Source organism: Chrysemys picta, chromosome 2, assembly GCF_011386835.1.
Source record: "Chrysemys picta bellii isolate R12L10 chromosome 2, ASM1138683v2, whole genome shotgun sequence".
Classification (NCBI taxonomy): domain Eukaryota; kingdom Metazoa; phylum Chordata; order Testudines; family Emydidae; genus Chrysemys; species Chrysemys picta.
In genome coordinates, this window is record NC_088792.1 from 38315420 (window position 1) to 38343319 (window position 27900).

At 42.8% G+C, this 27900-nt stretch overlaps 1 protein-coding gene across 2 annotated transcripts in view; it reads right to left on the minus strand.

The window, feature by feature from the left end:
- Positions 1-3834: 3834 nt before the first annotated feature.
- Positions 3835-27900, minus strand: part of SPAG6 (sperm associated antigen 6) — a 53404-nt gene continuing 29338 nt past the window's right edge. Inside the window, exons 6-11 of one of the 2 annotated variants that reach the window (XM_005302772.5) lie at positions 27021-27194; positions 24124-24276; positions 22179-22370; positions 21020-21136; positions 9752-9897; positions 3835-6594 (exon numbers count right to left, since the gene is read on the minus strand). In XM_005302772.5, coding sequence (XP_005302829.1) covers positions 6528-6594; positions 9752-9897; positions 21020-21136; positions 22179-22370; positions 24124-24276; positions 27021-27194 — 849 coding nt within the window. In that variant the 3' untranslated portion in view covers positions 3835-6527. The remainder of the gene's footprint in view (positions 6595-9751; positions 9898-21019; positions 21137-22178; positions 22371-24123; positions 24277-27020; positions 27195-27900) is intronic. The other variant, XM_005302773.5, reaches the window with a different exon arrangement.

The following is a 27900-nucleotide window of genomic DNA, read 5'->3' on the forward strand; positions in this document are numbered from 1 at the left end:
TTTATTTATTGGTTTGTCGGGGCAGCGCTGGAGGGGTTTTTATTTGTTTCCGCGGCACGGTGCTCGGGGGGCGGGACTTCGGGCAGCACGGTGCTCGGAGGGGGGGGCAGCAAAAGAGTTAGAGCCGGCCCTGCCCAGAACAGAAGATAGTATCATAGAACCATGGGGTGAGAAGGGATTGCAAGGGTCAACTAGTCTAACCCCCTGCCAAGATGCAGGATTTGTTGTGTCTAAACCATCCAAGACAGATGACTATCCAGCCTCCTTTTGAAAACCTCCAGTGAAGGAGCTTCCACAACCTCCTCAGGCAGTTTGTTCTATTATCCTACTGTTCTTACAGTTAGGAAGCTTTCCTGAGTTTAATCTAAATCTGCTGTGCTGTAGAATCATAGGGTTGGAAGGGACCAAAAAGGTCATCTAGTCTAACCCCCTGCCAAGATGGATGGTTTAGACACAAATCCTACAAAACAGATGGCTATCCAGACTCCTTTTGAAAAACCCCAGTGAAGAAGTGCCCACAATCTCCTGAGGCAGTCTATTCCATTGTCCTACTGTTCTTACAGGTAAGAACTTTTTTCTAAGATTTAATCGAAATCTGCTATGCTGTAGTTTGAACCCATTGTGTCTTGTCCTGCCCTCTGTGGCAAATGAGAACAACTTTTCTCCATCTTTTTTTATGGCAGCCTGTGATGGGGTAGCTGCCCCTCACTAGCAGAAAAGGAGTTAAAAGCAGCCCTAGGGAGGCTGCACCAGAGGCAGCCAATTACAAAGGAGCTGAGAGTAGAAGCTAATCATGGCCCGGCAAGGTCATCTAAGAAGGGCTGCAGGGCACAGCAGAGTTCAGTAGCTGACGGGAGCTTGAGGGGAGAAGACCAGACTCCTAATAGGAGGAAGGAGCCCCTGCACCTGGGATAATTCAGTGCTGCAAGCAGGGACCAGGGGAACTAGACAGAGCTCCTGGCGGGCTGCTAGGGCCAGCAGGTTGAGGCCCTGAGGTAAGGGCAGAAAAGGATGCTGGAGCCACATGGGAAATGGTCCCGGGACAAAGGACTGTAATTGCCACTGAGGGAGTGGCTGGATGGAGATTGCAGGTCCCCCGGAAGGGGACAACATAGAGTCCAGCACAGCCAGAGGGCAGTGTCACTGAAGAAGATGCCGCAGTCCTGGGAGTGACGCAGGTCCTGGAACGAAAGTGACGCTGGCGAGGCATCACCAGAGGGCACCCTGGCAAACATAGTTAACTCTCATGACAGCCAGCAGGAGGTGCCAGAGTGGTGAGTCCCACCCGTCACACAATTTTTCAAGTATTTGAAGACCACTATCATGTCCCGTCCCCCCGCCGCTCTCCTCTTTTCCAAACTAAACGTACCCAGTTCCTTCAGCCTTTGCTCATATGGCTTGCATTCCATCCCTTTGATCATCTAAGTCACTTGCCTCTGGATCCTTTCCAGTTTCTCTGCATCCTTTCTATATATTGGTGACCAAAATTGGACACACTACTCCAGCTGAGGCCTAACCAGCGCCGAGTAGTACTATCACTTCCCGTGATTTGCATGCTGTACCTCTGTTAATACAACCTAAAATTGCATTTGCTTTTTTAGCAACAGCATTGCATTGCTGATTCATGTTGAAGTTGTGATCCACCACAACTTCCAGATCATTCTCAGCAGTGCTGCTGCCAAGACAGTTTTCCCCCATTCTGTATTTGTGCATTTGGTTTTCTTCCCTAAGTGTTGAATTTTGTTTTGTCTATAGCCCAGTTCTCCAATTTATCAAGATCCCTCTGATTTTAGCGCTCTCCTCCAAAGTGTTGACAACATCTCCCCTAACTTTGTGTCATCTGCAAATTTGATCAGTATGATCTCTATTCCTACATCCAGGTCATTAATAAAGATATGAAACACCACCAGATCCAGAACAGATCCCTGTGGAAGTTTGAGACCTCTCTCCAATCTGACATCATTCCATTAATAGTTATTCTTTGTTCGTGGTTGTTTAACCAATTATGCATCCACTTAATGGTAGTTCTGCAGAGCCCACATTTCTCCAGCTTATCAGAATGTTATATGCGACTGTGTCACAAATCTTGCTGAAGTGCAGGTATATTATGTCCACCGCATTCCCCCTACCCACCAAATCAGTTACCCTATCAAAGAAGGAAATCAAGCAATTTGTCATGATTTGTTCTTGGTAAATCCATGGTGGCTGCTAGTGATCACCCCTTCATCCTCCAGGTATCCACAAATTGAATGTTTTATACATTGCTCTAGTACCTTCCCAGGTATCAAAGTCAGGCTGACTAATCTATAGTTCCCAGGCTCCTCCTTCATCCCCTTTTTAAAGATGGACTCTACGTTAGCCCTTCTCCAGTATTCCAGGATCAATCCCGTCCTCCATGAGTTTGTAAATATTATTGCCAGTGGCTCCGAGGTTTATTTAGCTAATTCCTTCAGTAACCATGAATAGCATTAGGCCCCGGTGATTTGAATTCATTCAAATTAGTCAGAAGATCTCTGACGTGTTCTTTACTTATCCTGATCTGCATCCCTTCCCCTTTATTGTCTATGGTAACTTTGCTAGTCCTCTGGTCACATTTTTTCTGAGAAGACTAAAGCAAAGTAGGCACTGAGCAGCTCTGCCTTCCTATCATCTTCTGTTACCAGCTCACCTTCACCATTGAGCAGCGGGACCCACACCATCCTTGATCTTTTTTGTCTGACATATTTGAAGAACCTCATCTTGTTGTCTCTAACATTTCTTGCCTGCTGTAACTCATTCACTGCCTTGGCTTTCCTGATTTTGTCCCTAAATGTTAATGATATTCCCATGTATACTTCCTTGGTGACATGCCCCTCCTTCCATTTCCAGTATGTATCCTTTTGGTTTTTAGATAGTTAAAAAGCAGCTTGTGCAGCCACATTGGCCTCCTATGGCTCTTCTTATCTTTCCTCTGTGTCAGAATAGCGTGATTTTGAGCCTCTGTTATTACATCTTTTAAGAACTACCAGCTCCCTTCAACTTCTGTTATTCCTAATTGGTCTTTCCATTGGACCTTGTCTACTATTTCTCTGAGTTGGTTGAAATCTGCCTTGAATCATGTGTGTGAGAGTAGAGTTTATCTGTGTACGCTTCCCTTTGCAGATCCTATTAATCCCAGAGTGGCTAGATGAAAAAGGTAGTTTTTGTGGACAAGTCAATCCTGCTGCTAAAAGGACTGAAGTTCTGAACATCCCTGCAATGTTTCCAGGCCCTAGCCTGTGCTGAGTCACATGACAACTGCAGAAGCTGTGCTTCCAGTAAACAGAAGCCTGCTCAAATGGAAAGGTGAGCCCAGTCTGGGTTCTTTGTACCAGACCATCCTGCAAGGCTCTCCTGAGGTAAATCTAGGATTGTGGGAGCCTGGGGGAAGCCTGCCAGGATTCAATCGCAGCCCCTAGGAGGAGAGCTGTGAAGAACCTTCAACTAAGAGCCACAAGGACTTGAACTGAGAAGCCCGGATAGTAGGGCAAAGAATTACCTGAGCCCAAAGAAGGGCTAAAGGAGCTGTGAGTTTAAAGGAACGTAACTACTTGTGCCTGGAAGGGTAAAAGGGACAGCTTATATTTATTTTGTGTTATGGGTTAATAAACCAGTCCCCACAAGTTGGAATTATATTTGAAATACATACATAGGTGCATGAGATTTCAGAGGGAAATACAGAAGCACTGCTCCAGAGGTAAACTGAGGCAGCAGCTGACCCTTGCACAATCGGCCTGTTCATCAAGCCAACTTCCATGACTTTGTTTGGGACATGATGCCATTAAATCAGTACAAAAACAGGATTTCTACAGTGAATTAAAATGCAAACATCTATATTTTATTACATAGAACTGAGACAGAAGATACCACTCGACAGTTGCCACAGTAGTGGCTATAAACATTAACATAGGTACAGATTATTTAAGCCAAGAGAGAGAGGGCTGAAGTGCTGTAAAACATAGCTATTGAAGCACTACAAAAATAGTAGTCATTGAGCTAGTGAATTTGAAAATGCAAATAAGTCCTAGTGCTGTTTAAGACCTAAATCCTGCCCTGTGCAGCATCAGTGTCCAGGGGGAGTCCTCCAGCCACAGGTGGAGGGGGTGCAACCCAGTGAAGGGGCCTGTTCAACTGCAGGCAACCAGCACAAGATTCTGCAGCATCTCCACTCCCCTGACTGCAGCAGCGTGGCAGGATCCTTGGATTATTACTACAGCAGTTAGAGGCCAAATGATTTTCTTTGCCTAAGAAAAAATGTATAATTGTCTTAAATAATAATTCCCCAATATTGGGCCAGCTTCTACCAGGCACGAAGCACCCTCCTTTCACACTGTTTTGCCCACACAGGTGGAGTTCATCCCTTTGGACGATCTGGTCTACTGTGAGAAATTAGAAAAAGATTTAGAGGTCGGGGTACGATATGGTGTTTACTTTCCGTTAGGGAAGACGGATATTTTGGTTGCTAAGGAAGGAACCCACCTGGTATGGTCTATGAATATCTCAGTATCAGAATTCATGAAGCCTCTCAGCTTCCACTTCAATTAGGGCTAGATACTGCAAGGTGCTGTGCACCCTCTACTCCGTCTAAAAAACGTGGAAGCTGATAGCACTCACACCTCACAGCAGGGACTCAGCCCTTTGTAGAATTAGTCCTTTAGTCAAGATAACCCATCAATATTTTTGTAAACTGCTGAAAATGATGCTGACAAGAATAAAAGAAAATAGACATTTAGAATTTGGCCAAGGTACCCACTCTAAATCATTTCCAACTACATTGAAGCATTGCTCCTGTTATACACAGTTAATAGAGGAGACTATTCCGGTTTTATAAACTTTAATTTTTCTACTTTCTTAAAAAAATGTATTTGACACATTTTATTGTATGTCAAAAGTGTTCTCTTTAATGCGCGGTTTTCAAATGTCTCTCCCCACACTGAACACTGCATTGCAGAAACAAAATTTTTATCATTCTTTGAAAGAAAATGCTACATACTAGAGGGAGAAAAACGGTCAGTAGTTCAAAGGGAATGACAAATGACTATGCCAGGTAAGCTAGTGAATACTCAGGGCTACATCCTGTCCTGTGCTGCACTGGTACCCAAGAGGGATAAGAGGAATTTAAGAGTCTTATTACACCATGTAAGAGAGGAAAATCTCTCCATAGTGCTCCAGCAAGCACTAAGAAAGCCAACAGCTAATATCTGCAACATACCTGTGTGGGCATGATTTACGGATGAGGGACTCTCTTTAGGCTCCCAACTTGTTTGGACCCAATTCTGCAGGGTGCCAATTGTCTCCTGACAAATGCTGAGCAACCTCAAGTTCCATTCAAGTCACTGGGAGTAAAGTGCCCTCAAGTCACTGAAGATGTTCAGTACTTTGCAGGCATTGTTCTGAGGGCCCATTATGTGAGCTGTTGAGTACTTTCTGCCAGATGCTGCGTACTTTCAACCAGAGTTGAAGGTGCTCTGAATCTGACAGGACCTTACAGGATCTGGCCCCTATGCACATACAGAAAGCTCAGTTTGGGTGCTCACACTCTGTTCCTGATCAGAGGGGCAGAGAAGTGTGCTGCCCCTTCCCATCATGAGAAATCTTGCCTCAAGCAGCAGGACTCCTGCAGAGGATGCACTGGCCAGGATTCCTGGTCCACCATACTGCACCAGCCAAGGTAGGATTTGGTCCTCATATCACTGTCAGACCCTGACAGCTTGTCTATTTTATACCTACTTCGGCCCCTAGAGACCAAAATCGTACCTAATAAGTCAGTCTCTTGCTTTCCATCAAGGAGGGGTTGGAAATGTTTCAGAGGAAAACTGATTGCATAATAAAAAAGAGTTACGATTCTCTCGGACCTGGGGAACTCTAACCTATATATAAAGGTACCAACAGGGAAATGGTTATAATACTGGGAAAGCCAAAGCCTGGGCCCAGGTCAGATAACCACTAGCTTTCCGTGAGGAAATAAAGAATAAGGACTGATTCTAGAAAGAGTTTCTCCATCACAAATCCTTGCTCTCACATGGAGTTTTAGTGAAACATGAGGTAATAACTACTTGTAGGATCAGGCAGAAAAATCAGAAAAGGAGGAGCAAAACTTCAAAAACTAATTATATATAGAACAAAATATAACTTGCTGGAGACACTGAACTCCCTCAATTTCCATTGAGTGCAGTGGGAGTTGAAGAGGGCTCCCAAGTACATCCAGGCAGTGCTCAGCGCCCTGCAGCATGAGTGACTTTTGAGAAACATGAACTCCTGACATTTGAGAATCCCTGTTCTCAATGTGAGCTTACACAAACACTACAGCACACACACACACAAAATCAAGGTTATTTCTTCAAACTGACAAAGGATTAATAATGGTGATTAATAGTTCAGAAAATAGGAGAAAGATAAATATTTCAGAATTCAGCAAGAGTTTCTGGCTATACTGTACTGTATTTTCCCGCTCATCATAAAAGCACATATGAGAAATAGAGTATTTTAACAGAAAAAAATCGAAGCATTTATAAAACTGGTTGATAATTTTCCACCCTTTCCAGAAGTGCATCAGAATATCCAGGAGAATAATACCTGAAAAAGAAACATTTTGTCTGTGTATTAGATAATGGAATATATATTATGCTAAATATTTAAATTATATTAATATCTAGTGCATTTATTAGAAAACTGCTAGACTCAAACTTTGGTTATAGCTCAAGAAGATCAGTAATTATCCGCCTGTAATCCTTTAAGAGACTGTTTCTGTACTACCTTGCATATTGTGTCGTCATTTACCCCTGAGCAAAATGACTGTAAAATGCCAGCATTCAGACCTATAAGACTAGATTTTCAGAATTGCTCAGTATTCAGTTGGAGTCAGATTTTCAAGAAGAGCTCAGCTCCCAATTAGGCACTTAAAGGAAGTGGCCAGTTTTCAAGAGAGCTCAGCATCCAACAACACTCTTCTCAATGGGAGCTGCTGGGTGCTGAGCTCACGAGAAACTCTGGCCCTTAATGCAAAGCATGAGTTTCCACAGAATGGCTGTCACAGCATAATGGTTTACGGCTGCCAGAGAAATGCAAGTGCACGTGTCGAAAACTAATGCAGAGGCAAAAAGTTGATTAATGTACAATGTTAGTAACAGTGATCTTGTAACAATGTTTTATGGCAATGATCTTATTTCTGTAATACCAAGTGACTGATGGAGATTATATTATTCAAGAGATTTTTATTAGAGTAGAAATTCACTGTGACTTTATTGACCTACTGCATTCTGACTGGCTTTGAGAACAACCCAGTTGTGTGCCTCAAGTAATCAGAGGCCAGCATTTTTTATTTATTATTTTTTTTTAAGTAGACTGCCCTTTTCTGAATAAGCTTGCTGCTGACTGGTTGGAGGCTTTTTGTTTTTGCTTTTTTTAACTGAACTATACCATTTACCTAAAGGTTCACTGGTGAAAATTCACAAAATCCTTCCAACCCTGCAGGTCTCAAGCATATTACACTATAGTTCATGTTTTGACATAGATGCTAGAATTTTGTCTGCACTGAGATTTCCAGTAAATATGCTTAGACTTCACAGAAGCTAAATTTTAAAATCCGTGCACATTTTTATGTACACCTGGATCTGATGTAAATCCACACATGCCCCAGTGTATGTGCAAGTCAGTGCTTATGGCCATACCCAGCTATGTATGCAAAATCTCACCATGTGCATAAGGATATTTTCATGTCTAAGTCAGATGAGCACTTTTATGCTCACTTGTTTGTAAATTAAGCCCTATTTTTATGACCCACAAAAACTGAAAACTACAAAGGATCATTGACTTAATAAATCATTCATGGAATTTTTAAAAACCTGTATCTGTGGGGTGAAATCTCCTAAAGACACCTAAAGTAATTATTAATTCTGTTAACCTATAGGGTCCAGGGGAGAATTTTATCCTTTATTTACCCACAAATAAAAAGTCCTAACAAAGGCTTTTGAAAGTCCATTGCATACTGATTTTTTTATGCTGGACTAGTTTGTTTCTATTCCAATGTGGCAAGATAAGACCAAGAAAAACAACATTAAATTTTTCCAATGTTTTGCTTAGAAACAACCATGGTCAAAGTTTCTCTCCCTTGAGAAATTTCTGGAGAATTTCCTTTGTCAGTGTGATTCTTTGAAGACTTTGCATTGAGGAATTTATAACACTCAAGTTGCTCCCTTTTTTACAAGCCACCAAAGCTTACAAAAACCACGTCCTGCGTTCTTGATGTTATATGAATATCAGACTTAAGAGAGGTGGATGAAGTTTCAAAATCAACAATAGGAATAGCTGTACATACCTCAAAACTTCCAAATCATATTATCCGAGAACAACAAGGTTTGAATACAGACATTATCAATTTATGCCCAATAGGCTAGCTATATTTATTCTTAATTCTAAAAGTTATTAAGAGTGGAGGCATGCACACTAGTTGTATAAGCAAAATCACTTCAGTGCTATACCAGAAAGAGCCTTCAATCTACAGAATACTGAAGTCTTGCACTGCGAGCTATCTGTCTAGGTTTTTATACCATAACCATCAGCATAATATATGAGACTTGTATTATTGTACGTTCCTAAGAAAACACAGTAATACTGTATGTCTAAAGATCCGTACAGAGTCATTGTTGCAGATGTATGCTGCACATCTCAGAACACTGAAAGTCTTAACTACAAGGAGATAGGAGTAAGGTTTGTTATAAATGAAACGTGTTCAATGACAAATCCCAAATGCTAGCACAGAGGGGGTTAATAATGCATAGAATTTCTGTTTGCTCCATTCTCCTCACTGATTTTTCTACAGAATTTTAAATTTGATATAGTTGTTTTGTAAATCCATTATTAGCTTTTGTGAAAATAACTTTCCAAATGCAAACTACTGCAGTTGTCTTCCTGAATCCGCAGACAGACAGCCTGAAACAGCAGCTTTACAGGACAAATCCAGCCCTGACCTCTGGAGCAGCAGAAGTGCCCCAGGCAGTGGAACCAGCATGGTTCTACTGCACAAAGAGACAGGGGGAGGAACTTAAAGGGCACATTTTCTTCATTACACCAATGGCATGTTTCTTTGCTTCCCCTAACAAAAAAAGTAGTTTGTAGCAAAAGCAAACATGAAGTACAGCCAAAAAATGTAAACAAATGTCTTTTTTTAATTCTGTACCGTTACTCTTCATAGCTTGAAAATGTCTTGATGATTCTTCACCCCTTTGACAGTCACTGAGTTTTCCCTTGCAGAAGCAAACAGGATGACGCTGATGCAAAGAACCAGTATGGGCAGTGCATGGATTCCATGGCCTGAATACCCCATGTATGGGGCAGAGACTGCTACTGCAGCTTACAAATTGACATGGCATCCAGAAGGGTGGTGTTGCAGCTCCAGAGCCTGCCAGGTGGATGTGGGAGTTAATTCTATTCCCCAACTCCCACTTAGTTCCCTGCAAAAGGGCAATCTTGGGCTTTGTTTAGCAAGAGGTAAATTTGAACCTGAGAAGCAATTTTAAAAAGATGATAATAAAGCGTTCAGAAAGACAAGAAAGTATCTGTCTAATTCTGTGTTCGTCCAACTACTCTTTCGGGCTGATAACCAAAGATGGTCTTTAATTTTAAAAGCGCATTCACACAGACCTTAAATTATATTTTAAATCTCTCATTTTGTGCTTTGAAGACAATCTAACAATGTAACAACTATGAATTGCTAGGACTCCAATTTCCTCACCTTACTATTTCCTCTGGGTAACAGTTGTTAATAGTGTTGATGTACTCTTGAAGAAGTGACCCCGGCTCTGCTTTTATCTCTTGAACTTTTTTAAGTCCACCACTTGTTACAAAGAGACGTCGTGCTTTGCTATCATGCGGCAGCACCTACAAAAAATGAAGTACATAATGAGTGTTAAACTTTCCTTTAAAGACCTTCTACATTGGTAAGCTTTAATATTTAAAAAAAAAATCGGAGAACGTACACAGAGAATAAGATAAAACAGAATGGCAAGCAATATTCAGAGATGTAGCACCTCCTGTAATAAAGGTTTTATTTTAACTTGTTGGTTAACTAGGAACAATTAAATCTTGAGCCACCTCCACTAGGCTGCAACATAATTTGACCTGTTCATTTAATATACACCACTGTAAATCATAAAAATACTTATGACAGCTTTATGCAATTAATATTTTAATTGTTTCTACAAAACAACATGCCTGCGAAGATTAAACAAACAGAAAACTAACATGGAATGATAATTGCACCTGTCCCATTGCCACTGACTTAGTTAAGTCTTTTATATTGATTCACTCAGTTTATTTGTATAGCATATTTTCATATCATTCTTATGATCTAATATGGATTGTTACTATCAACTCAAGTTCCTGGATATTAAAAACCATGGATCAAATCCCGCAGTCCGTCTGTGTAGCCATGGATGGCCCCTACAGACAGCAAAAATGCAATGTTTCTGCTTCACAAAGGAGATGGAAAGCAGAAGTGGTAAGTAAAGGGATTTTGCAGCCCCCCGAATGATGCTGATATGCAGCTCTCTCCAGAGGAGGAGGAGGGCTGTGGGCACGCAAAGAAGAATGGCAGTAGTTGGCCAGTGGATCTACTAGGCCAGAATGGTATGTGGAGTGAAACAATGAGCTGTCAGCTACATCTATGTCACAAAAATAGCCATGATTGATTAAACATGGTTGGACCCAACCCTGTAGGTTAAACCCTACATGGGCAAAAGCACTTTATAACTTGATCTGGCCCCATTCGTATTGACTGGGCAAACCAAGTTTTAAATTTGGTTGTGTTTCAGTTGTTAACTAGCATCTTGGAAAAAAAGAGCAACTATGCTAAAAGAGTGGAGAAAAGGAATGAGACACGTTCCCCATCAGGTAGATTAGCTAACAATTTAAACAGACAAACTTCATTTCTCTAGTTCCTTTTGTACCATTTAAACACCCCCAGAAGGATTAAACAACAGACTCTCCTGGCCCTCAGGTAGAGAGGGCAAAGGGCGGAAGCAAGGAGCTTGTCCCCATTACCACTTCATGCAAGGGCCAGGAACAATTACAATCCCTTCACTGTGGAACTGCTGTATCCAGGGGCACAAACTACCTAAAAGGGGATAATAAGGGGGTAAGCCATGCCCCTTCCTCCCTCCATACTGGCTCCCAAAGCTGGCTGGGGGGAGCAGGATGCACCCTCCCCTTGAGCAAGAGAGATCTTAGGGAGGGACTGTGTGTCTCAGAGAGGCACAGTACCTCCCTCAACCCCCACTGAGACAGTGTGATGATGCACAAACCTGTACTCAGGGCATTGCTCAAATGGCCATAGCTTCCCCACAGTGAAGTGCACTTTAGACAATAAAGCTTTTACTTGGCTATAAGTGAGCTGATGGAAGCAATCTCCCTAATGTCCAAGGACAGAGAATTTCAGAGTCATGGTGCAAGAGAAACACTTTTACTGCAAAGAACTTCATATAAATGTATACATTATACATAAACCACCCAAACATAGTTTGTTTAATGCAATGGGTGAGGAGAAGCATAAAAAACCAACATGTCATCCAATATAAACTGTGTCCGTCCAAGCCATTTACAACATTAGAAACAGCAAAAATCCATACAATGGGCAGCTAGCTACTAAGAGCTCCCTTTATTACTCGCTGTGGTCAGCAGAGCTGGTTGGGAATTTTCTGACAAAATATTTTTTCACCAGAAATGCTGATTTGTTGAAACCATTCATGGGGAAGAGTCAGTTTCAACAATTTTTTTCAAACTTGAAAAACTAAGTTTCAAAATTGTCAAAACGTTTTGTTTTAACTTTTTTTAAATGAAAAAAATCCATTTTTCCCAGTTGAAACTGCTTTTCCTTTTGAAATGTAAGTTAGTTATAGTAAGAAAGAAAAAAAAAAGAGAGAGTTACTCACTTGTGCAGTAACTGAAGTTCTTTGAGATGTGTGTCCCTGTGGGTGCTCCACTTCAGGTGCTGGTATGTCCGAGCACCATTGATTGGAGATTTTCGTTAGCAGTGTTTGGTCGGGACACGCGTGCACAGTAGCTGTCTCACTGCACTGTTGGAGTCTCATCTATCGCGCACACAGCCCGACCCCTTTAGTTCCTTCTCTACTATAGAGTCCTTGTATCAAACTCCAAAGTAGAGGGGAGGAGGGTGGGTAGTGAAGTACCCACAGGGACACACATCTCGAAGAACCTCAGTTACTGCACCACTGAGTAACCCTCTCTTCTTCTTCTTCGAGTGCTGTCCTTGTGGGTGCTCCACTTCAGGTGATTGTAGAACAGTGTCCACTATGGTTGGGGGAACTTTGGAGTTACATGCATAGTTGAGGAGAGGACTGTTAGACCCAGCATGGCATCAGCTCGTGAGTCCTGTGTAATTGTTTACTAGTAAATGAACCCATGTTCAGAGGCCCATGTAGCAGCTCTGCAGATCTCTGAGATATATGATGGGTTGGACCCCCTTTTCTGGGTACCACTGGATGTGCTGAGGTCCCACCTAGCCCGCCTGTCCCACCAGCCTGGGCTCCCCCTATCCTGTGCTGTTGTGACAGGTTCTCAAGCTCCTTTCCAGCGCACACACACAAGGAGGGACACACCCAACTCTAGAATCACAGCCCCAGAGTGTGGGATGACTCAGCTAGGGGATTGCCCAGCACTCCTGTGCACACATCCTTTGGTATGTAAACCCAAAATTATATTGTATTGCGCTTTATAGAGATCTATATAGCGTAAGCTCATGAAAATCGCCCCCTCCCTCATTGTGGAGGAAGATATACACAGCTCTTTGCCATCCCCCCACCCCGTAGTTATGAATTGCACAAACTGGGTTTTAGAAAACAAAACAAGTTTATTAACTACAAAGGATGAATTTTAAGTGATTATAAGGGATAGCAAACAGAACAAAGCAGATCACTGAGCAAAATAAACAAACACACATCCTAAGCTTAATTCACTAAAGAAACTGGTTACAAATAGTAATCTCTCACCCTAAATGTTGTTTTAGGCTATAAGTGAGTTGATGAAAGCAATCTCCCTAATGTCCAAAGACAGAGAATTTCAGAGTTATGGTGCAAGAGATGCACTTTTACTGCAAAGAACTTCATGCAGAGTTTCTACAGCTTCGAGTTTCAGGTATTTCTCTTCATAGGCTAGACCCATGAATCAGCCTGGGTCCCAGTCCTTTCTCCCCAGATCAGTCTTAGGTGTTTACAGCAGTCATCCTGGACAGGGATTCAGTGAAGAACCGGCAACCTTGATTAACTCACTCTCCAGCCTTAAACAGGATTTACATATGGCGTGAATCTTTTGTTTCCCTGTTTGCCCCTCCTCCCCCGCCTTTCAGTGGAAAAATACCAGCTCAGGATGGTGTCCTGTACCAGGTGACATGATCACATGACCTTACAGTGTCAAAGCAACCATGAGACTATGTTTATTTGTAATATCCACAGGAAGGAACTCCAGGAAGATGGGAAGTCAGCATTTTCAAAGACCCATTGGCTTTCCTAATGGCGCATTCAGGCTGATTGCATTCTGTCTGGTGGGCGTTCCCCAAGTACACACACAGTTGTAATTGTTACATAGTCAATATTCCTAACTTCAGATACATAAATGATACATGCATACAAATTGGATAATCAGATTCAGTAAATTTTCCAATGATATTTCACAAGATCCACCTTGCATCAAATAAATCTTAGTTATGCCATATTCACATCATAAGCATGTTTCTATAAAGAATATGGGGTGTAACGTCACAGTACATTGTTCAGAAATGGTATAGATGCTGCCATGGAACACACAGAATGGGACCTGATCCCCATTGGTGGCTCTGTCTTATCCGTTTGATAACATAGTTGGATGCAGCTCGAGACCCACTTAGATAGTCTTTGAGAGGATATAGTGGAGTCCTTGAATTGTTCTGTTGTCAAGAAGAAGAGTCTTGGGGATTTGCGGAAAGATTTTGTTCTATTCTGGTCATACATCTAGAGTGTGTAACATGGCCTCCTGTGCGTTTCTGTGCAGTTTGGGGTACAATGTGGCGAGATGAATAGGTTGGTTGATATAGAAAGTTGAAGCTATTTTGGGGAGGAACTTTGGGTGAGGTTGCAATGTGATCTTGTCTTTAAAGAAGTGTATGGTGGATTAGCCATTAATGCAACAATCTCACTCACTCATCTAGCGGAGGTGATAGCCACCAAGAATGCCACCTTGACATCCCAGGAACAAGTGGCCAGCAGCTCAAAGGATGGTCTAGTAAAGCCTTTGAGAACTGGGTTTAAGTCCCAAGTGGTGTGGGTTGGTATACTTCTGGGTAGAGATTCTGTATGCCAGTGAGAAACTGCTTTGTGGTCAGGTGTGCAAATACCGAGAATCCATTGATTTTATGATGAAAAGTGGTGATCACCGTGAGATGTACTTTACTAGAACTTGTGGACAGTCCTGAGTTCATTAGTTCTAAGAGATATTCTAGCACTAGCGACAGTGGTGTAGTATTGTTTGTTCTGACTCCATATGGAGAATCTTTTCAATTTATGCAGGTATGTATTGTATGTGGATATACATCTGCTGTTCAATAAAATGTTTGACTTGTTCCAGACAGGCTAATTCGTGCTGCTGGAACCATGAAGGGGTTTTCAGATGGAGTTTCTCCAGGTTCAGATGGAGGATCTGACCATTGGCTTGAGAGAGAAGATTCAGTCTCAGTGGGAGAGTTCGTGGGGCGCAAACCGTCATGTGCATCAGGTAAGGATAGCAGGTCTGCCTGGGCCACGCTAGGGCTATCAATATGATTTTGGCATTGTTGTCCTGTATTTTGTGTAGGACCCAGGGGATTAGGGGGATTGGCAGGAATGCATATAGGAGTGCTGTGTCCCATGTGAGGAGGAAAGCATCCCCTACGGATCGAGGTCCTAATCCCGCTCTCGAACAGACTAGCGGACATTTGTGATTCTGAGATGTAGCAAATAGGTCAATGGTGGGTAACCCCCATCGTTGGAATATATGTTGTAAGTAGAGCCCTCCATGGATACAAATTTATATCCACGGATTCAGATATCCACGGGTATAAATCGGTTTCCATGGAACTGCAGGGCCCTCCCAGGAACCGCAGTGGTGGAAAGAGCAGAATGTTGGGCTGCCACTCCCAGGAGCCAGCACCCCATGCAGGCAGCTTCTCCAGTGCAGCTGTACCATCCACAGGCTCGCCCCCATCCCTTCCACACAGCTGTCTGTGTCTCCTGTCTGGGGGTGTGCGCACTGCTTGAACACAAGAGCATGACCAGGGATAGCTGCCAGTGAGCCTGCCTGCCCCAGTGGGCGGTACAGCCATGCCAGAGGAGCTGCTGGCATTGGATGCTGGCTCCTGGGAACAGCAGCCCCACATTCTGCTCCTTTTGCTGCTGTGGTTCCCGAGAGAGCCCTGCAGTTCTGCGGATACTGATTTATATCTGCGAATATCCATGGATATAAATTTGTATCCACACAGGGCTCTAGTTGTAAGACTGAGGGATTCATTTCCCATTTGTGTTCCTGTGAGAACCATCTGCTTAGAGTGTCTGCTGTAGTATTTTGACATCCAGGGAGGTAGGAGGCTGAGATGTCAATGTGATGATGAATACACCAGTTCGAGTTTTATGACCTAAGTACACAGGGAGTGGGATCGTGCGCCCCCTTATCGGTTGATGTAGAACATGCATGCAATATTGTCTGTCATCACCCATATCATCTCGTTCCTTATGAGCGGAAGGAAATGGAGGCAAGCATTCTGTCCCGCTATTAGTTCCAGTATGCTGATATGGAGATATGTTTCCGCTGGTGACCACCTGCCGTGGATTGTCTGATGATCCAGGTGTGCATCCCAACCTATCAAGGAGGCATCTGTTGTGATCAGAATTGAGGGTGGTTCCTGGTAAAAGGGAATCCCTGAGCAGAGATTTTCCTGTTTTGTCCAACACTGAAGGGATTCTAGTACTCTGGGAGGTGGTGTTACGATCTTGTTCAAACTGTGTTTGATGGGTTTGTATACGGAACTCAGCCAACCCTGTAGGCAGCACGTGTAGTCTCGCACGTTTTACCATGAATGTGGTGGCTGCATGTGTCCTAGCAGTTGTAGACAGGTTTTTGCTGTGATTCGTGGACTGATGAAAACTGTTTCTATGAGCTTTTTTATTGCCAGAAATCTGGTTTGCGGTAGAGATGCTCTGGCTTGAACTGAATCGAGGTATGCTCCAATGAAGTGTAGTTGTTGTGTGGGTATCAATGTCGACTTTTGTACGTTCAATTGCAGCCCAAGTGTTTGGAAGAGGGCAGTAGTTGGTTGGGCAATTTCTGTCATCACTATCCAATTGGGGTCTTTCAGGAAGCAGTCATCTAGATACAGGAAAAACACGATTCCCTGCTTGCACAGGTGTGCAGCGACAACCGCAAGGGTTTTGGAGAAGACCCTTGGTGCAGTGGACAGTCTGAATGGAAGCACTATGTACTGGTAGTGCTCGTGTCCTAATAATGTGAATCGGAGGAATAGCCTGTGAGCTGGGTGAATGGTAATGTGGAAATGTGTGTCTTGTAGGACAAGGGCTGAAAACCAGTCCCCCTGTTCTAGCGCTGGGATCACAGTGCCTAATGTGACCATTTTGAATTTCTGGGAGCGGACAAACTTGTTAAGTTTTCGTAGATCCAATATGGGTCGCCAGCTTCCATTTTTCTTCTGGGTCAGAAATAATGGGAATAAAAGCCCTTCCCTCTGTATTGCATAGGTACTAGTTCCATGGCACCTAGTTGCAGTAGATGATGTAGGTCCTGCCTTAAGAGGTGCTTGTGAGAAGGGTCCCTGAAGAGGGACGGGGAAGGAGGGAGGGTAGGTGGGCAAAAAATAAAGTGGATGGCATAACCTAATCATATGATCACAACAAGGACCACTGGTCCTAGAGAATTCCCATGTTTGATAAAAAGGTCTCAGTCGATGGCCAAATGGGCAAAGTGGCACTGTCTTGAGTGGGTGGTCATTCAGACCCTTGACCAACAGTTAAAAATTGTTGCTTAGTAGATGACAGTTGTGACACCGCTGGTTGGGGTTAAGATGGTTGGTGTCTTCGTGGTTGGTTTCTCTGCCTGTTGGTGTTTTAAGGTCTGGTATTCTGGCAACTACATCGTGTGTCTTTAGAATAGTGGTAAGATTGGTAAAGCTTTCTTTTAGCTAGTGATGTGTAAATGCCCAGCGTGCGGAGTGTTGCACCAGGAGGGTGACCCTACATTGCAAAGTGGACTAGGTGTATACCTTCCTTCCTCGGAGGTCCAGTCGTTTGTGGTCCTTATCATGAGGTGTGGATTTAAAATGTTTAGATCGATGGTTTGCCACCTCGACAACCAGTGAGTTTGGTGACGGATGAGAAAAGAGGAAATCCATGCCTTTGGCCAGGACATAATATTTTCTATCGGCCCTTTTGCATGTTGGTGGAATGGTGGCTGGCATCTGCCACACCGTTTCAGCAGGTTCCAGAATGGCGTTGTTTATTGGTAGTACAATTTTTGAGGACAATGAGGTTTGCAAAATTTGGAGCAATTTATGCTGATTTTCTTGGACTTCTTCCAAAGGTGTGTCCTTGCTCAGTGCAATTCTCAAAATGTTCTTGAAACTGTTTAAAATTGTCTGCCATTGTAGGTGGAGGTGGCATAATGGCCTTGTGAGGAGAGGAAGAATTGTGAGGTGGTGACACATTTTCCTGACCTGTTTATTCTTCGAGCTTCTCTGTATATCCTCTGGGACTATGGATGTTGTAGCCACTGGGGACAATGAAGGAGACCTAAGTTCACCTCTGGATGGTGATGAGGTTTTGGCATAGTGGGCACTATATGCTGCCCACAGTCCCATGTTGGCCACTGCATGGGAAACGCCATGGGAGGACACATCCATGGTTGTCCATACCATGGGTGCGTGGGCTGTTCATGATGATTTTTTGGCCCTCAGACTTTTCCTCCAAGTGGTCTGCGTTGAGGAGGCGAGGAGTGTTGTGGGGAGTAGACCCCCTCATCCTGTTCCTCATTCTTGCTGTCGCTTGGTACTGATGGTGTCATGGGAGAAGTGGGCTGCATAATGATGCTTCTTGGGGGAAATCCATCAGTGCCAAAAAGTGGTGATTGGGGCACTGAAGATATCTATATATACCTCTGCATTAGGAATTGCTGTGGTACCGATGGAGGCGGTGCCAAGGATTTTGTAGGAGCTGAATGGTGTGCAGCTGTCTTGTGGCTTGCCTTTGTCGGTGCCGCTGGACCCATCATGGTGATATCAGTCAGGGCCAATGGAGGCATCGGTGCTGAGGTCATTGTCAATGCTGGAGGTGGCAGCAGGCTTGGTGCCGTAGCCACTTCCCATAGCAACGTGGTCAGTGCCGTGGAGGAGGCATGGCTATGGCTATATCTCGACTCCATTACTGCTTTGGGCATGGGTGGTGGCTGACTTGCCAGCTTGGGGAGGATGCGCACACACTCGCCTCCAAGCTCTGGGTGGGTGGTGCGCGGCCCCCCACCAGCCTGAAGCAGGCTGCCCCCCACCCACCCCCGTAATGGGTAGCGGCCCCAGCGCCTGGGGGCCCCCCACTGGTGGGCAGCCCCAGCCACCCCAAGGCCCAACCGCAGCCACCCTAGCCCTCGTCCCAGCTCCAGCATGCTTGCCTGAAGAGGAGCAGCCAGCCTACCTGGGGCCAAGGGAGAAGGGCAAGCAGGAGGGGGCATTCCAGGTGGATAGTGGGTGGGCCACGCTGGGCTGTTTGGGGAGGCATAGCCTCCCCCAGCCTACAATATGCACCACCCATGGCTTTGGGCTCAACGGTACAGCCTGTGCTGGAGGTGCTGGGTGAGTCATAGGCACTGACTTGAGAGGCAGTCAGCACCGAAGGTAATGACCTCACAGGGGACCATTTCTTTTTGTGTGGTTTCCTCTGGGGAGAGGTTGACTCTCGCTTCCTCTTTTCTTTAGAGGACAGAGCTGTGCTCTTCCTTGGTTCCAACCTGGTCAGAGAGCCCTTAGTGACATGTTTTGGGAGGTCCATTTTTGGGCTCACCTGCAGCAATTTCTCCATTAGTATCATCTTGAGGCAGAGGTCCCAGTCGCACCAGGCTCTTGCCTTCAGGTTGTTACAGTGAACGCACTTTTGGGGTATGTGAGATTCACTGAGACATGTCACACAGAGAGAGTGTCTGTCAGATATCGGCATCGCTTCCCAGCAGGAGCTGCATCTTTTAAAGCCTGGGAACCAGGCATGTTCCAGAGAGTGCTCCGAAAGGAACAGGGAATGGGAAAATAAACTTTTCTTTTTAAACAAACTACTAGCTAAGCTAACAATGAATTAGAACAAACTTATCTAAGGTTTCTAGCTAATATTTTTCTCTTTTCTCTACCTACAGGGGAAGAAGCTGACACACTGCCCCAAGTTCCGTCTTCAGCCGAGGACAGTTGAGAAGGAACTGAAGGGGTCAGGTCGTGCGCACGCTAGATGAGACTCCAATGGTGCAGCAAGACAGCTACTGCACACGTGCATCCTATACAAACACTGCTATAGAAAATCTCTGATCAACAGCACCAGGATGCACCAACACCTGAAGTGGAGCACCCATAGGAACAGCACTCGAAGAAGAATATAAACATTTCAAATGGTCAAAATCAAAATGTAATGTTTCAAATGAGCTGAACCAAGAATTTTTTCAGATTTTCAGTTCACAAACATTTTTGAGATTGACTTTTCATCCCAATGTTGAATGGGGAAAACTTTTCAATACCTCAACATTTTTTGCAGGATAGGAAAATGGTTTCCTGGCCAGCTCCAGTGGTCAACTCACATAAGCAACATGGCACTGGTATTTTGAACAAATGTGCAATCCTTATTGATTTAGCCAGATGTATAAACAGCAGCATTTCCAAGCCTGTGAAATGTAGTACTAGATAATATCAGAGAATTTTATTTTGGCATTTCCAGCAAAGAACACCAGAGCAGGACAATCTGGCACTCTCTACTAAAGGATTATGCAGTATTGTATTTGAAAGAAGAAAGGACTATAGTGGAGTGGGATTCCCTAACAGCTGGTCACCATGGCAGAAACTCAAAATACCTAAAATCCATGACAGTTATTCACAGTTTAAATAAAATATTTTAATTACATTAATATTTTAATTACATTAATTTTTACCTTTATATTTTGCTCAAATCTGTTACTTAAATAACAAACATAATTGCACATTTTAAAGAGTTTGGAAGAAGATTTTGGATTTTTCCACCTAGTCCAGGACTGGAGTCAAAAGATAAAACACAGAACTGGAGAAGCTTTTACTTTTAAAACAATTTTTCTAATAATTGATTCAATTCACCCCTGTGCAGAGAGCTTGCACTAGACCTAAAACATGGCTTCAGTGGGACTTAAGCGATGCACTGACCTAGTTGGGTTCTCTGCATAAGGGTTAATTTTCTACTTTGGCAGGGGAGGAAGACAGTGTCTTGCTTATGAGTAAGACTAAGATTTTCTGACTGTTATTTTTAGTAGTCACAGACAGGTCACCAGCAACAAACAAAAATTCACGAACCCATGACTTTTACGAAAAATAACCGTACAAGCCGCAGCAGAGGTGCATAGCCCCAGCTGCAGCCCTCACCACGGGGCAGAGGCGCACGGCCCCGGCAGCAGCCACCGGTGGAATCCACAGGGCTATGTGGGGAGCATAGCCCCGGCTCCAGCCCCAGCCACGGCTTCAGCTGGTGACAGACAATACATTTTATTGGACCAACTTCCATTGGTGAAAGAGACAGAGCTCTGTGTAGTTCAAAAGCTTGTCTCTTTCTCCAAGAGAAGGTGGTAGTAAAAGATATTACCTCACCCAACCCCCTTGTCTCTCTAATATCCTGGGACCAACAAAGCTACAACAACACTGCAAACATGCTGTTTAGGTAACAGATGGTTAATCTATCATTCACCAAGAAGAGCCTTTTCTTACCTTACTGAACTGCCCAACTATGTGTTTCAGAATATTGGGAGGCGCATCATGCAGCAAGGGTTCAAGTGCTGGCAGATATGTGCATTTCTGCAAGATGTTCTTTAGGGCCTTTTTAGTCTATTGAAATGCAAAACAAAATGTCTATAGTAAGACATCAATGAAACAACAATGTTAATTTATGTTCCACATTCCTGATGTTTGAAGTCGGGTCAATTTGCTTTTTTGGTCAGAATTATTTCAAAAGGGCAATTTTCTGAATCAAAACTACACAATCCATCAATTATTTTAATAAAGAATCAATTTTCGGCTCATCTTATCAAATTGCAAAACAAACCTTCAGTGCATCATATTCCTATTAAGTTATCTAGTCAAAGTAATGGCAATTTTCCTCGGAGTACAATGGGAAAGGGAGCAGGCCCCCTAAGTAAATATAAATTAAAGTACTGTAATACAATAAAAAAGTTAAATTAAAAATATGTTTTTAAAAGATTGTATTTGAGCAGTAGTTTATTAGGAGACCCTGCCAGTCTGGACCTGCACCTTGCACTGCCACCTCTGCAAAGGGAAGTGAGTGTATATCAGTGTTTGGGTCCTAAAGCAGAGAAAATAGAGAAAGTAATTGTGTAGGACTGCAGGTTCAGAGTGTGTGAGTGAGTGAGTGTGTGTGTGTGTGTGACACCGACCATTGGCCTTAAAACTCTGAAAATGGCTATATAAAGGTGGGGTCTTCTTACTCAACAGATTTGGGGCTGATCATTCTCTAGTTGCCTTCAAAATGGCATGACATGATATGATAAGATATATATCATATATTATACGATCACATCATTTCCTGTAATGTCACACAAAAATCTATTTCAACAAAGGCTAATAGGCAGACAGTAACTGGCCCCCTTGTAAATGTGTAATGATGGCCCTAAATATGGACTATCTTTTACCCAAGAGTGTTTTTTTTAAGCCAGCAAAAACACATTTCATACTGACAGCACTTATAAAATTGTAAGAAAGGCTTATGTGTACAAAAAATAAAAATACACCATTAGACATCACTCACTGATTGGTAGCATGATAATACTGAATAACAATTAACACTCTAATTTTGAAGAACTTAAATCTGGTGATTAACAGCAATGCATAGTATTTCAGACACTGCACCTACTTTTACTTGAAGATCTTCTGAGCTTTCTGTTTCCATATACAGGGAAAGCAGCACTGGTAACACATTTGTTACAGCAACAGCACGTGCATGCTCTGGAGTATGTCTTCCAATCTGTCCCAAGGCCCAAGCAGCCGCTGCCTTAATATGATCTTCTCGTTCCTCTGACAAGCAGATAGACAGCTGTGGCACCCCCTGTAGTATTCATTAAAAACACAAACATTATGAATCTAGGGCAGGACTAGACACTGGAACAGATTATTACAAAAAGCTTGTTTCTTCTATTTCTATTTTTCTGGCTTGAATACATTGCAGACAAACATAGGATGGAGCTGCCATTTTTCAAATCAACTATGTGGCCAGAAAGAATTTAAAAAAAAGAATCTATACAAGTCAAACTGGAGAGAGAATATTAAATATGCCAGTTTCTCTGAGTTTGAGGGCAATTTTAGTGAACACATCAGCTACTCCAAAGGTTTCAAAGAGCAGATGCCACAATTCAGGCTGCAGCTGAAAGCAAAGCCACCATTTTTGTCAGACACTGATATTCCAAGGTCTCTAGTATTTCTGTATTCACTTTATATTTTTTTTATGAATAGGAATCTTTTATATTATCATTTTTTCCTTTTTCATGGGACACAATTAATCTAAGAATGACTAATATGTTATTACTTAGGGAGATGTTGACCCATATTCACATGAGCTGGGACCTTCATCAGTTAGATTGCTCCCTTAGTCATGCCCAGTTTATAATTAGAACTATGTATTTTGATAATGCATAATATTTATTCAACTATCCATTGGCCTTAACACACATCAAAATGTTATGTTAGATACAATTATATTTAACAAATATTAAACCCTCTTATTGCCTATTGCATATATGGTACAGTAATTCACCTCCCCTCTACATTACTATCAAACATATTCATTTAAAACTGAAAAATCTACAAACATCAAACTTATTAAATGCAAAGTATCATATGCATAGCTGAATCAAACTATATAATGCATTTCAGGGACCAAGATTGTGTATAAGCATGATGATTATTGTTGTAAATTTATTATAGTAGTAGCAGTGCAGTCATAGTGTGCCATCACACAGTGCGCCATCACAAATTCTTGTTTCAAAAAGGATTATAATGTGGCCACAAATATTTGTTTTAACAAGAAACAGTCTATAGAAAGTCACACCTCTTCTTGTCTTTGTGTGTGCAAATGCAACTCAGCATAATTTTACATTTCAACAGATGCTTTTTCTAGTAAACCAATCCATACCAACATAGCACAAAAGCAGCAACTCATTAAGGACCTTACTTTTCCAGACTGTCCCATCATTTTGAACTTTGAGTAATATTACAGAAGATGCACTCATATCACTAGGTATGTCATCTTGTATCAAAACTATACATGTTGTTAAAAACTGTAATATGGTTAAGTTGTTTATTTAATAAAGGCACACATAAATTATAATTCTTGTACTGAATAATTTAATCTAAAAATTATATACAACTGCCTAGTTGCATTATTGAAAAAAATGGATATGTTTTATCAGCAGTTTAAGTGCACTGTTACTGCCAAGCGTGAAATGTAATACTGGTTTAGTTTTACTCTTTCCTTAATAGTTATCTGTAAGTACATGACTGAAAACCAGGGCCCTGATCCTACACTTATACTTGTACTTAACTTTAAGCGCTTGAGTAATTTCACTGATTTCAATGGAGCTACTCAAGTGCTGAAAGTTAAACAAGTGATTAAGTATTTGCAGGATCAGAACCTAAGGGACATACAAAACAGAAAAATAGGCTGGTACTTTTTCTATGATGTGCGTTACTAAACAAATCAGTAAACCACTCCATCCAATCATTTGTGGGACTATATTCTTCTACCTCTTCCTCTCAGAAACTCACTGTAATGGCTATAGGAAAACAATGAAACAGGAGCTAACCTTGGAGATGATCACTGCCATTGCCAGGTTCTCAGAATGAGCTGCTACGTAGCCAAGCATCATGATGCCAGGCAGCCTGACATTTCCTTTGCAGTTGCCAATACAATCAATCACAGCAGCAACTCCTCCTGCATTGACTATAAGTTGTGAAAGCTGTAAGAAGATAAACTAGAGAAATTAGATACCGGAGCATATCTATAACCATAATGCAGTATACTCAGGTGATCCTTAACTATTTCACTCCTGTTTTTTAAAAAAGTGTAACTCTATCGTTGACAATCAAGTCACACTGGAGTAAAACTGGAGTAATGGAGTGATGAATCAGATTCATTCTTTGGACTTATGAGTGCTCATAATGTAGCAAAACTTTTATATTGCGATGAACATCTCTGTTTTCTATTAACTTTACTGCAAGGCAAGATGGACATTGAATGCTATGGACTTGCCTAATCCAAAAATCTATTTAGTAAGTATTTACTGATGAATTATGCAGACGAAAATTCAACATGCTAATGACTTGTAGAAATATACATATTGAGCCAGATGCTCATTTACACAAAGGCCCAATTACACCACTCGGAGTATGTGACGGGTCCTTAAAGCAAGGGCATGTGTAATTTGTTCTAAGAAGCCTTGGTGCAAAGAATAATCAGGACTGGGGGTCTTTAATGCCCACTAAACTGTGGCTTATATTTTTCCAAGTGATGTCACCTCTAACATCACTTAGACAGCAGCATTTGAGTGGTTTAGGACATCACCAGCATTTAGAGATTATATTAATTTCATATTATTATGGAGGATTTTTCCACCTATACTGATGGGTATTTTCAGTTTTATCTAAAATTCCCAAAGCATTTTAGGAACAGGACCATTTTATTAATGCACCAGCTTGGTTAGAAGATACTTAACTTTTAAAGTGGTCACTTTAAAAATATAAATACTCTCTACATGGCTGTTGACTGCAGTCACTTAGGGTCAAATCTTGTATCAGTGCACAGCCCCAGAAAACAGAAGGGAAATCCAAGAGAGAGGGGAAGGAATCCTCCCCCTCAGGCTGTAGAACAGCTGCAAAGCCATTCCATGACTACTACTGCAGCCTCCAGACCTACCAGTTCCCCTCCCCCCTCAAATATGCATAGGGAAGCAGGGCCGGCTCTAACTTTTTTGCTGCCCCACGCAAAAAAGAAGAGCGGCGCCCCGCCGTAACACCCCCCCACACACACACCGCTGTGCCGGGCCGCCCAAACCCCCGGAGCACCGCCGAAACCCCCGCTCCCTTCCCCCGAACGCCTCGCCATGCTGCCAAAACCCCCGGAACGCCACGCCACCTAACCCTCCCCCCCGAGAGCCAGGCCGGCCAAACCCCCAGAGCACCTCGCCGGGCTGCCCAAACCCCCACCCCGAGCCGGGCTGCCCAAACCCCCGGAGTGCCGCACTGCCCAAACCCCCGGAGCGCTTCGCCGGGCCGGCCAAACCCCCCCCCCCCCCCCCGAGCGCCGGGCCAGCCAAACCCCCCACACCTCCCCCGCCGAGCGCTGGTCCGGACCGCCCAAGCCCAGGAGCACCGCACTGCCCAAACCCCCGAGCGCTGCGCCTTGCCGGGCCGGCCAAACCCCCGGAGCGCCTCGCCGGGCCGGCCAAGCACCACACCTCCCCCCCAAGCACCATGCCTCACCTCGCTGGGCCGGCCAAACCCCAGAGCACCACGCCGCCCAAACCCTCGCCCCCCCCGAGCGCCATGCCGCCCAAACCCCCAGAGCACCAGGCCACGCCGCCGAATCCCCTGCCCAGCCCCCAGGGCTGTGCCACCGAAACACCCCCCGCGCTGCCAGCCTAAACAAAAAAAACCAAACAAATAAAAAAAAAACCTCAAGCATCGCCCCGCCAAAAAAAACAAAACACACACACACACACACACACACAGCGAGCGCCCCCCGCCACTCCAACATTGTCCGCCCCTTCTAAGGTGCCGCCCCAATCACGTGCTTGGTCGGCTGGTGCCTGGAGCCGGCCCTGTAGGGAAGTCCAGTAGAGATGTGTTCCACAGCACAGAGCAGCTGTGGACCACTGCATGAGCTCTCCAAATCCTGCTGCCGAACTAGTTCCCTTGTGTTTGCAGAAGGAGGCCAAGGGGACAATTTCCAGAATGTTCATATAACTGACATATCTGACTAGTTTAGAAAAGTCCTGGGGCCAGAGTCAGCTCTAGTGTAGCACAAATTCCTTCAGTTGATTTACAGCAGGGATGATTTTGGTCCAATAGCTATCAGTCTAAAGTCAAGCTTATGGATTAGAACTTTCCAGTGTCAATGAGAGTCATTAGGATTCTATCTAAAGCCTGGTTAGGGCACAACTATTGCAAATATTCACAGACCATCGTTGCCAACTCTTGTGATTTTATCTTGAGTCTTATGATATTTAATCTTTAGCTTCAAGCCTCTGATTCCTGTAGTTCAGAAGCCCAGCTTTCATTTCTTTTTAAAAGCAAGTTTTTATGGCTGTGGAAAAAACCTGAAAATGTGACTCAAGTATCACCTAAAGGCTCAACAACCAGAAGGAAAAGAAAAATATCCCAGCATTTTAAAATATCTCATGTTGTTTAAGCCAAACTCATGATTGGAGGGATAAGGGGGTATCTTCGCACTCCCCATTCCCTGCACTGACACCTACTGGTAAGGAAAAGCTAATTATATACATTATTCCTAGTTTCCTAATCCAATTCATATTCAATACACATCCCAGAACAACAACAAAAACATTTCCATATTTTTCTAGTGGAAATTACATAGAGCCTTTTGCCCTCCCTTTTTAAAAGCAAATGACCGAATAATATGGCATTGTATTTAAAATGTAAAATCTAATGATGCGACCTTGTATTTGCATTTTCAAGGTGTTACCTCAGGCGTGTGCTTTGCTATCTCTCTAATTAAAGTTGCAGCATTTTTCTTGACATATTCATCTGAGTCCTTCAGGCATGTAAGTACAACTGGGAAAATTTCTGCTTCAACCCCCATTTCTGCAAGATCCACAGAATGTTTTGCTATTTGGCTGAGAGCTGAAAGCACCTGACGCTGGTAAACAGAAATTGTTTTATAAATTATTATTATACAAACACCCCACAACACACACAGAGTGTCATCATATACACATCTGCTCCATCAAAAAACAAAGCAACACAGAGCAAACCACCACAGCTATTATATAATTCATTGAGTCAATTCATATGCAAGTCTAATAGCTGAGAGTATTTACTAGCATCTAATAAAAGTTTCTCCTTAGGTTTACCTCTTAAAATATGCTATATAACAGGAACACAAATACAATAAGTCACAATTTAACACTATATCTTAAAAGAAAATATAGAAACCTATAGTAATTGTTTTTGCTTGCAAAGCATAAGATTGAGCCCACAGATCTTATATTTAAAATATTCCATGTAAGTGTTTAGCTATATTCTTTTTAATAATGATATTTTATTATTTATTTATAGCTGTAAGAATAAGACAGTAAAACTGTACACAGGAATGGAACTATATTTTCTATAAACTAAACTATAAATATGACAACTTAAGAGCTATTGAAACAAATATTCAATGTATCCCAAAAACAAATACATTATTGTATTTAAATATTAAACTAAAACGTTTTTATAACACAACCAGAAATGTATAACTCTGCTTGCCTGTAACTGGGTTGTACACATAATACCTATTAAATCCAACTAACAGGTTTTAAAGTTTAGGGCTTGGATTTTACATTTAACACCAAATTTGTTTC